Below are 12,229 nucleotides of genomic sequence, written 5' to 3'. Positions count from 1 at the left end.
CAGCACAGTATGTAAGAATTGTTCTAAATCCAAAAATAAATATCTATAACCATAACAAAAGAGGGCAATAAAGATAATTCTCACAAATTGTGAGAATTAACTGATGAAGAATTTCTGTTCTTCAGAAAACTGTTATAGCATATGGATCTAGTTAAAGTCAATAATACTTGTAAATATTTGTAAAATTATTATAAAATGCTGCATTATAGGAATTCCAATTAAAACAATAGTCCCACTTAAGAATAATATTTAGTTACTGGAGAAGGGGGAAAGTTTCAGTTTTCTATTTTATTATAAAACGTAGGGTAAAAGGCAGTGAATTCTCACAGCTTGAGTTACCTGATTACCAGCATATGGCATTTTGTCTTATATTTACAATATATAATTGACAATTACACAAGTATGATTACGGCACAGAATTTACAGTACTGCCACTTTACAACATATAATTAAAAGGAAAAAATACACCAGTTATCTGTATCAGAAAATACAGTTTTTTTTGTTTTGTTATTTTTTGAGGTCACATGGTACAATTGTTTCATCTTCCTAAAATTTTTAAATTAAAAATAAATCACTCATCTAGGTTTTTGTTATATATATATATAAAAAAACGTTATCGCCTTTTGTCAAGCATGCCTGTTCCCTATCAACATGGAATCTGATTCCTAACGCCCATGGAACCATCCACTGTATCACAAAAGGTCTGGGGATTGAAACAAATGAGAGGGAAAAAAAGTTATGATACCTTCATTTTCCGGATACGGTGGCGTGCTCTAGTACAGTGGGTAAGTGACATATTGTGAGAGGCAACCAGCCGACAGCTGGCAAGTGCTTCTCCTGTCCAGGAACTTACTCGATGATGTGGACGCACATGTTTAAGTGGCACATGAGAAGTTTCAGCAACATCATCCTCTGGAGGAATTTTTCTTTTAACACCAAGCACTGTACTATTATCTCGAACTCTCTGATATGGCATTTCTTTCCAGTACCTTCTTGCTTCTTTATTTTCAATATCTCCTATTGAGGCAGAGCTGGATGTCCGCGTGTCGAAGGGCTCTGTTTCTATGTTATGATCTCCATCAGTACTTACAATGCATGGCTTCGAACACTCTTTAAGTAACTCTGATGATGACAGTGCCCTCGTATCTTGACTGTGCTTTAAAACCTTTTCTCTATCTGTGTCACCAGTAGTATTAGGTCTCTGAATTTCTGTTAGTTGCTGTTCACTTCTGATTTCCTGTGCATAAAATCTTTTGTCTCTTTCTGTACGGCAACAAGAACAAAGGTTACAATTATCTCCATGTGTAAGCTTCATACATTCTTTTCCTCTAGTACCTGTCTGATGGTCACTTACTCCTAATGGCGGATCATTACTATGATGGGAGGAGCCACTTAATGTTTTGTTACAGCATGTTATTTTAAGGTGTGTATAAGGTGGACTTGTTCTTCCACTAACTTTTGTATAGCAGGGAGAAGATAATGGGCTGTTCTGGCCATCACGAGAAATCACCTTTTTCACTATTACTTTTCTTGGGGACAGCACCACTGGTTTTGGAAGTAAACTACTTCTGACATCTAACAAGTTTCCAGATTTCTTCTTCACTTTCAGAATGCCAAACATGTAAGATTCTTCTGAATTTTTAGCATGCTCAATTCCTCCGGTTCTCTTTACTAACTTATTTTCCTGAGCATCATTCTGACCTATGAAAATAAAATAAATAAATAAAATATAAATAATAAATAAAGAGAAAACGTGGCTGAAAATTTTTTGCAATATAAGTGAGGTGAATTCATGATTTACATTTTTTTCTTTTTTTGTAAGGTATAATAAAAAGATATACAAAAACAGTTAAAAAAATGTATATCCTTATCCTAAATTCTCTGCCCTTCTGATTTGTAAAAAATACAAAGTACAAATACATATAAAGTAAATATATGTATATACGAGTATACAACTACTTCATCTAGAAGTAGTTGTGATAGAAAGATGTTTTTTTTTTTTTTTTAAATACCTTAAAATCTCTATAGCAATCACAGAAATTTTGGTTTCGATCTGACAATTAACTTTTTTTTCCCTTTGCAACAATGAAGTGATGTGTCACAATGGATAAAAGTGGAGTATAGACAAGTGATTCGGTTCCTCTTTCTGCAAGGGAAAACACTAAAAACAATCCACTGAGAAATGGCCACTGTTTATGGAGAAAAGTGCCCAGGTTACATTGTTGTATATTGGTATAAACAGTTAAAATGTGGAGAACCTCAGTGCATGGTGAAGAATGGCACCTCCGTAGCCAGGTGGCTAGGAGCAGCAGCAGTGCGTAGCACACGCTTCTTGATTAGACCGGGATTCGAGCCTGTGACCACCAAATATGGAGGACGCGGAAAGGTCAGGGAATGACCACCGCATATCCCCGGAGCAATATAGCCTTAGTCGCTAATGCTCCTAAAAACCAAATAACAACAAAATAACAACAACATGGTGAATAAATCTCAGAATGCTTAGAAACTGCTGTAACAGAAGAGTGTTGCAAAAATTTAGACATTAATCCTGGAAGATCGTTATATTAGCATCAAAGAACTAGCTACAGAACTCCAAATTAGTGTAGAGTCTGTGGACAACATACAAGTAAAGTATCTGCTAGATGGGTTCCCAGACTTTGAACCCTTATCAGAAGAAGGAAATGTTCATGTGAAACGTTCTCGATATGCCAAGAAAAGCAAGTGGAGTTTTTTTTCCGCCATGGATGAAGCTTAGATCCATCATTGTGATCCCAAATCTAAACAAATGTCGAAACAATGGAAGCATACAGAATTAACACACCCCAAAAAAGGCATAGATCGAATCAAGTGCTCACAAGTACTTGATTGCACCTTTGTGATGAAATGTAAATCTGATGTAATGTAAATAGTAAATACAAGTTTTCTGATTTTCTAAAAAATTTTTTAAATAAATTGTAGCACTGTTAAACATTATTATTATTATTATGTTATTATTTAATGCATTTTTGTCATTTTTAATTTAATTCAGTCTTTTTGTTACTGGTTAAGTAGGTGCAACCGACCTTTTTACAATACAAGATTTTGAAATTGTGCCATTTATGGCTGCACGAGCTTTACCAGGATGAATACCGAACAGCTGGGCTTTTACTGTATATTGTTTCTTGGTGTATTTTTTTAAGGAGAAATTTGAGTTTTTTTGTTGTGCTTGTATGATGGCCTAGTTAATTAAATTATTAGGATAACCTCTGCTTGGAAATCAATGGATAGTTAATGATACCTCACTGTCTCTGTATGCTTTGCTGCAATTGATTTTGATTATGATTATGGTGTTCTTTATTTTCCTACTGAAGACTGAGGTCATGTACTCAACTTACAGACCAATACCATTATCAACAATTCTGTCCAAGCTGCTAATGTTTTAACATTCTGTATCATCACCCAAAAAGGCAAATCCACTATACATATAAAATTCTCAGACACAGCTAGGACAGCAATTTCAAAGCTCGTAAACTGGCAGGTGCATCTTTATTAGTGAATGTATGGCAAACTGTGATTAATGTATTTTGTCTAAATGAACAGCCAAGCAGTTATGGAAGTAAAACTTCATTAAAATATAGAACTGATGTGTGTACCTTCAACTCCTTATAAGTCACTTTCACCCGCGTGCTGGATAATGAGCTGAGGATTTTGACATAAAGATTTACAGACCTCAAGAGAACTGAACTTGGTATGGGCACCCTGTTTTGTGCCCCTGAATAAACCGTGTTGTTCTTCTCTGCACCTGCCAAGAAAAGCTATGGGTGCTGAGAAGAGCAATCACATATTCAAATTTATGAAAGTATATTACAGCATGGGAAGGTTTGACAAAATGAAAGTGACATTAATGTGAATTTTAGTATTCTGTCATTGGTATGAATTTCGATCAGTAGCATTAATTCTTTTGCTATAGATGATTTGGCCACAGCTAGGACAGCATTTTCAAAGCTCGTAAACTGGTCAAGAAACTGGCAGGTGCATCTTTATTAGTGAATGTATGGCAAACTGTGATTAATGTATTTTGTCTAAATGAACAGCCAAGCAGTTATGGAAGTAAAACTTCATTAAAATATAGAACTGATGTGTGTACCTTCAACTCCTTATAAGTCACTTTCACCCGCGTGCTGGATAATGAGCTGAGGATTTTGACATAAAGATTTACAGACCTCAAGAGAACTGAACTTGGTATGGGCACCCTGTTTTGTGCCCCTGAATAAACCGTGTTGTTCTTCTCTGCACCTGCCAAGAAAAGCTATGGGTGCTGAGAAGAGCAATCACGTATTCAAATTTATGAAAGTATATTACAGCATGGGAAGGTTTGACAAAATGAAAGTGACATTAATGTGAATTTTAGTATTCTGTCATTGGTATGAATTTCGATCAGTAGCATTAATTCTTTTGCTATAGATGATTTGGCCACAAAAAGTAAAGTTTGTTATGCTTCGTGAAGCCAATTCTTGCATTTAATTATCCCCCCCCCCCCTCATAATCAGAAGCCTACCATATTTGTAGAAATATTTCTAAAAATCCTACTAAGTGGAAATCAAAGTTTACAGTAACAAAAGTTTCATTGTTTACCTGTAGAAGCTTTTTTCTTAAAAAATCTGAAGAATTATATATTTTGGAGTGATCCTATTACTAGAATTCTAGTAATTAAATTACTAGAAATATCTGTCATACCTGTACACAACTCTGTGTTTGAGGCATCATCACGCTGCCTTAACTTCTGAATTACCTTCTGCCGAAAAAGAACTTCTGGGGAGGTACCTGATAACAAAAAATAAATAAAACAAATCACAATGTGTGAATAGAACCACGGTAATAAGTTACACAGGGTGTAATGAATTGCATAACAGGTAGAGATGACAAATTTTGTTTGGCCTGTCTACCAAAAATAAGCAGAAACAAGTACAAAAATTTTCATGTGCTAAAAAAAAAAATTTTTTTTTTTTTCCCGACTAAAATTAGTAGTTGAAAAATTTATAAAAAAAGCAGTGACGCAAATTTTCTAATGAATTTTTTTTGAATACCATTACACTTATGGTTTTATCATCAGATGTAACTGATAGACAATATTTCGCATCAAAAATAAAACACCTTTTTTTATAACAGTATACACTAAAAGTAATTATGGGTGGCTGCATGGTATATTTTCTGTGCGTGCCACTCGTGACACATATGTAACGCTGATTTGCCACTGATGACAGAGTACTAACATATGCAACCCAACTACACGACTGTAAACATATTACATTACTATTAGCTTCACTGTAGTTTGCACATTTATTTTTTAAATAAAAAATTATATTTCACTAGACCTGTGCTTTATGTGTCCATAAATTTATGGACACACAGAGCTCAGTTACTCTATTACTATCTAACTGCTACCTCAAAGATCAATAACCTTCAGTGTATGAACACATAAAAGCCTATTGAGTAAGGGTTCCAATACGGAAAGGTCAGGGAATGACCACCGCACCGTTGCAGCCAATAGCTTTGGCAAGAGACCAGAATGCTTGGCTACCATACGGCCAAGAAGCAAGTTTTCTACTCTTAGCCTGTTCAAAATCTAGTTTGGACTGATTAATAACTGCTTTACAATTGTTGCGAACTTTGGTGTAGGCAGAAAATGAAACTGAAAAATTGGAAACGAGCCAATTACGATATGTAACATTCTTCTCCTGAATGGCCTTAGCACATTTATTGGAAAACCAAGGTTTAGATAAAGGATGAGATTTTAGCCACAAGAAAAAGGCTCCATTGGAGAAGAGACAATCACCAAGTTGTGATTTGAGGTGCCTAAAAGACCACTTACTTTGATCGTATACTTAGAAGGGTTGTTTGTGAGAAAAAGATCAAGCGTGTTGGTTGTGTGGTTAGGACTGTCCAGTATTCTTGTAGGTAAATGAACAATCTGTGCAAGGTCATTAGTAATTGCAAAAGCCTCAGCATCTCGACCTGCTGGGTCGGTGTGACTAGAAAACGGAAGCCAGCTGCAGTTGTGAACATTAAAATCACCAAGGTACGTCACTGTTAGGAAAGTTGGACTGGAGAAAGTCAAGTTGCAAAGAGCTCCAAGTGATTAGTAGAGTTGGGAGAACGGTAGAGACAACAGATGAGTTTGACACAATGAGGTAGAGAGATTTTAAACCAGAGAAGATCAAAGAGAGGAGATTCCAAATTGCCAATCTCTGACAGGGAATATCGGAACGGACATATGCACAAGTACCACCTTTGAGGTGAAAGGAATCATACAGTGAATAATTTGGGCAACTGAGATGTGCAGCAGTTGAATCAACTGATAACCGAGATTCTGTCAGAAAAAGTACATGCAAGTGGAAATAGACATTGTGAGATTACAATTAAGACCACATATATTTGTGAAATGAACTAGGAAGTGTTGAGTAGTTACTTGAGTAGTTTTTAAAGTCACAAGTTATTGTCACAGAGTAACCACAAGAAATATGCTGACAGATGAGTTGCCATCACTCATGTTATTATTTTTGGCTTCAACTGTCTGTAAACGTCGGACATCTGCTGCTATTACTATGGTACAGTGGAAGACTGAAAGGTAATGCATTTTATTGCATAACCTTTGAAGAAATAGAGATGAATTAAAAAGAAAAAAAAGGCATTTTTAGGAAAAAAAAAATAGGCAAAACATAACATAAAATCCAAGTAACAAAATTCTTGTCAATGCAGCACGGCTGCACATTGTATCAAAACACTGCTGTACTGCCAGAATTCACTTTTATGTTTTTTTTTTGAGCATGCTGAATGTCTTGGTGTATTGTACTAAACTGATTGTAGTCCTTTTTTTCCCAAAAAATTGGTTAGGTAACGTCCACAGTCCCAAAACCAAATATTTAACATCCTTTATCTGGCTGAGGCTTTGGCTGTTTCTTATTGCTATATCAGTGTGATGAATCCAGGATTCATATCTAGTCACAATAAAATTAAGTGTTACTGTCAAAATAAATTCAGCAGGCAGAAACTGAACTACTTTATATTTTGTGGACTTTGTTCAAGATGCCTCCATTTAAAGAAATGCTAGCATGCACATGCTAAGTAGAAACTTGCTGTGCCATCTATTTTTGATGTTATGAATTCAGAGACAACTTTTCAGCCCATCCTCATACTTGCTATGGTAAGTTACTTCATGGTAAGGCGCTTCAGTAAGTTATATTTTGTTTATTTCACGTGGGAATTATTATATAAAATGGCAAAACGTGTGTGCATGTGTAACTTTGCATTTTTGTGTTCTTAAGGTTTTGTAAACTTGAAAATGGAAGTGACTAAGTTTTACAGTTATATCTTTTTTCTTTTTAATTTTAAGGAAGAATTAATTAACAAGTTCTGTTTCTTTGGAAATAACAAGTGTAAAAAACACATTTTTAAATTTAAACTTATCATTAAAAAATTATGATCAATAAGCACTGCAATGCATTCGTAAAAGGTGGTACACAACAAGCAGAGGAAAAAAATAATAATAAAAATCAGAAATAAACAAAAAAGACTAAGAGGACTGGCTACTGACATAAAAAGACAAGGTAACACGTCTAATATCTAATAACATATGCTTTCAGAAAATATGAACTGTGTACTGTACATAGTTCATATTTTCTGGTATAATAAATACTTGGCCAATCAGGCCGCCAGGAATATAACCTCAATTTATAGCATTCAAGCAATGAAAAATGGACTCCAACATCTAGTTTCATTATTTTTGAGGAAATGAAAATTCTGTTTACACTCTGGAACAGACATATAACAAAAGCTGCAGTATTCTGGCAGCTACACAACATTCAATTAATGAAGGGCATATTTTCCAGTGTCACGAGAATTTAAACATTTATGCTAGCAAAGAGACATGACTGGCATACCATTTAACAGTTTGTCTATATATTACAGCAATTTCTGGTGATGATTAAGAAATAATTTTAAAATTTAAATACCTGTTGCAATTTCAGCTTCTGATTGATCATCACGAGGTCTAAGCTTTTGCATCACCCTCTGTCGAAGAAGGACCTCACTTTTTGGAGGACCAGGAGGATCTAAAAGTACTGTCACAACACTAGTATTATCTGCTCTCATTTTCAGTTCATACCAACGATTCAATGCACTGTCCACAAGTAGTTTTGATGGGTTATTGGCTGGCTTGCTCTGTACATTAGAATATATCAGCAAAGGGAAAAAAATTCATCTTGAAATAAGTACTTTAAATAAGAAAGAATGTATGAAACTGCTAAGTTCATAAATTTATTCTTAGTGTTCATGCTTTATGAAACAAAAGCCAAAAAACACGAACTTTTAACCATGAAGAGCATTTAATTTGGCTTTAATGAAACTGGTCTTAATGACTTTCTAAAGAACTGAAGAAGTATTTCAAAAAGGCTATTAAAAAAAAAAAAAAAAAAAAGGTTACTAGTACGCATTGCTGATGTGATATTATTTCAAAGATAGAGGTAATTTAAGAACAGTTTTTGCAAATTAACTGTTTATAATAAAATTACTGTCAAAAGTTGAATGATTTTTTTAATACGAAAAAAGACCTAATTCTCATACATTTGGAAAAAAATGTTCACAGCAGAGGGGAATGTTTGGGTAGTGCATTGGAATCTTCTGTGCAAATAAAGTAAATAAATAACTGTCTTAAAGATGGGATTAACCACAAAGATATGCTACAGTGTTTGGAAAGTTGCAGCCTCTCCCAATGTAAAGATGGAACGTTATATTTAATTTTTTGGAAGAAATTTATTTAACATTTACGTTAAATTTACTTTAAATGAAGAAAAAGGTTAACAACAGTTACTCACTAGAACATCGGAAAACACATATCAGTCATCAACTTCTTTCAGTTCCTCAATTGTGCAGTAATGCTATCTGGCTACTTTCAATGCTCAGGGAGTTTGCAGCAGTCAGTGAAGATGGATAGATAATTTTTGTAAGCCACAGCCAATCCACTATCTCGAAACACTTTGTTGAAGAATTCATGCACAGAGATGGCAAAATGAGCTGAAACTGTCTTGAAACCACATCTGATCAATTAGTTCTAAATATTGCACTTAAAGTACAAACCACCAGTTTAAGATATGTTGATGGGTTTTTAAAATAAATTGTTGCTATTAGAAACTTTTTTGGTAAACGGACAACTAAAGATCATAATCAGCTATCTCAAAGAAATAAAGACTAAACAAGTGTATGAAAACTGCAGCCCATAATCATAATACGAGGGGAGAGCCTTGTTTCAGTTCCTCAAAAAAAAAAAAAATAAATAAAAAAAAAAAAAATGCGAGTTCTCATTTGGTTAGAAATAAATGTTTCTCATTTCTTTGTACCCTACCGGTGACCATTTTTTATATGTGCAGAAAATGGAAAAATTTTGACAAATTTTCAAGAAATATTCAGATTCTTCATACCTATTTTTTTTTGCATTTCTATATTACTTAATTCATTAACCTTTTTGTGTTTATCTACACAAGTATTATTTCTTTGCAAAAGTCTGGAGGCTTTTTTTTTTTTATGTGCATTGTACTGTGCTTAAAAATTCTGGAAAAGGAATTTTAGGCACTTTAATTAAGTCGATTTGCTTATTCTTGTAGTTAGCATTACTAGAGGCATACGATGCAAGAAAGCAAGCTTATGCAGCATCAGCAAAAAAAAAAAAAAAAAAAACCTCGCATTTTATCCCTCCATTTATTCCAAATGCTGTTTCAGCTCAACCTTAAATTTATTTAGGCTATCAACTTCCACAACAAAAGATGGAAGTCTGTTCCAACAATCAGCTACCTGCTGGCTAAAGGCAAATTTCCGTACATCTATTCTACAACTGTCTTTTCTCACAAATTTGAATCTATGCCCTCTCAAGTTCTTAATCTGAGCAAGAGTAAGAATCCCATCGGCATTCAGCTTGCTCAACCATTTGAGGTGTATAAGGCCATTCAAGGCCTTATACACCTCAGTCAGATCACCTCACAGGTGCCTACTCTCCAGGCACTGCAATTTGCAGAACTTAAGCATTTCTTGGTAAGAGCACCCGTTGTTCCCCTCGCCAGTCTTGTTGCCCTTCTTTGTACTCGTTCTAACAACTCTACATCCTTCCTAAAATGAGGCCTCCAGAACTGCACACAGTACTCTAGGTGTGGCCTGACCATTGCCTTGTACAACGGAATAATCACCTTCCTGTCCCTGCTAGCAAAATTCCTATATATCATTGACAAGACTCCATGATCTGTCCTGGCAGCCTGTCTGCACTGCTCAGAAAACTTCATATTTGACTTCACAACTACCCCCAGGTCTTTTTCACTTTCCACTTCCCCGAGTGTAGTATCACACAGTTGGTACATTTCTCTTTGGTTATTGCTACCCATAGGCAGCACTTTGCATTTTTTAATGCTAAACTTCAGTTGCCACTGCTCAGCCCATTTTCCCAAATTATCTAGATCCAGTTGGGTAGCATACTATCTTTACTATCGTTTACAACCCTACCAACCTTTGTATCATCTGCAAACTTGTTAATCCTGATATACCTTCATCAATATCATTGATAAATATACAAAACAACAATGGGCCCAACACCAAACCTTGGGAAACTCCACTAATAACATTAGTCCACGAAGAGCAGTGTCCATTAATTAACACTCTCTGTCTTCTCCCACTCAACTATCGTTTTATCCATTGTAGCAACTTGCCATTAATACCATACTGATCCAATTTGTACAGTAACCGTCCATGTCCAACCTGAAATCAAAAAAGTCTATCATCTCTACTTTCTGTTGAAGAATGTATACTCTCTTCGGTTTGCATTGTGATTTCTACAGCTATAGTTTGCTAAAGAGAGTAAGCAATCGTCTTTGTATAGAATGAGTGGGGAAAATTGCAGCAACAACTGCATTTTCTGCCTTGGCAATTGAAAAATTGTTAAAATCTTTGAATTGGAAATTTTCACTATTAAGTAAGGATTCACTCAAATGTTTACAATGTATCCATTCTCAGTTTATAATATTTTGTGCAATGCTAAGTATGGAGACTCTGTAGTACCTATTTTTCTATCTCTGCAATATACAGTAAACCCCCGCTATTCGCGGGGGTTACGTTCCTGAGAAATTCGCGAATACCGAAAACGCGAATACTGAGTTATGGCTCCCATAGTAATAAAGGGGTTCCGTTCCAAAGTATGAAATATAGAAGAAAAACTAGTCTAAAATTTTGTCTATGTATGTATTATATGTACCTTCATAATATGACATGTACATAGACAGTACATAGTGAAATGCAAGCATATGGCATCGAAATGAAAATAACAAACAATTTAATATTAAATGTAATATTTATTAGAAATTTCAAACCAGCGCCTTTGCTAGCAAAAAAAAAAACATCCCGCCAGTGCTATCACCAGTTTCGCTAAAGTGTTGATAGAGGAGTTTTGCCTTTTCGCGAATGATGAGTGAACTTAACGGAATTTTATTTCGAGTTCGGTCTTCTATCCACAGATTTAAAGCCTTTTCCATTTTTTCTAATTTAACATCACGAGTTACAGAGCAAATTTTTGAAGCAATTAGCGCGTTTTCACGGACACTACGGCGGATTTTTTCTTCCAATTTCTTGATTGATCGTACCGTTGACTCATTGATTTTATAATGTTTTGCCACTGAGGAGACGCTTTCACCATTAGTTATTTTGTCTAATAACTCAATTTTATTCGCTAATGTTATCACCTTCTTTGATATTTTCACCTTTCTCTTTTTATTCGTAGCCATATTTTTTTAGGGGTTAGAAAGAACTTGTCCACAATAAAGTCACTTTCTTCCGTTAACACACTCGAAAAAGTCTGTTTTACACTGCAAAATGGTAGATTTATCATTTTTGTAAGCATATCAATTTATAAATTGATAAATTTATTCAGTTTATAAGCATATAAATTAAAAGCAAACGACGAACCCTTCCATGACTAACACATACTGAACAAAGATTAGCGAGAAACATCCACGCTCGCGATTTTTTCACCCCTCTCCCCCCACCCACTGAGCGCTGTTTTGACCGGGAAAGATAATTTTAGCCACGCCCATGTTTTTTATGGCGGAAAATATTCACGGCGCTTTAAAATTCACATTTTTTCAGGTTTCATTTTATATTAAATCGGCTATCGCGAATACGCGAAACCGCGAATACAGATACCGCGAATAGCGGGGGT

The 12,229-nt window shown here is 35.0% G+C and overlaps 1 protein-coding gene across 1 annotated transcript in view; it reads right to left on the bottom strand.

Moving 5' to 3' along the window:
• Nucleotides 1–662: 662 nt before the first annotated feature.
• The window catches only part of Pp2C1 (protein phosphatase 2C), a 97,792-nt gene continuing 86,225 nt past the window's right edge, over nt 663–12,229 (bottom strand). The window contains exons 5-7 of the mRNA XM_090373643.1: nt 7,992–8,193; nt 4,717–4,803; nt 663–1,701 (exon numbers count right to left, since the gene is read on the bottom strand). Of these exons, the coding sequence (XP_090229769.1) occupies nt 737–1,701; nt 4,717–4,803; nt 7,992–8,193 (1,254 nt within the window). The 3' untranslated portion in view covers nt 663–736. The remainder of the gene's footprint in view (nt 1,702–4,716; nt 4,804–7,991; nt 8,194–12,229) is intronic.

This window comes from Mastigoproctus giganteus, chromosome 5 (assembly GCF_048544385.1).
Source record: "Mastigoproctus giganteus isolate SK-2022 chromosome 5, ASM4854438v1, whole genome shotgun sequence".
Classification (NCBI taxonomy): domain Eukaryota; kingdom Metazoa; phylum Arthropoda; class Arachnida; order Uropygi; family Thelyphonidae; genus Mastigoproctus; species Mastigoproctus giganteus.
Note: the sequence above shows the minus strand (reverse complement) of the source record. Positions and strands in the feature narration are given on the sequence as shown.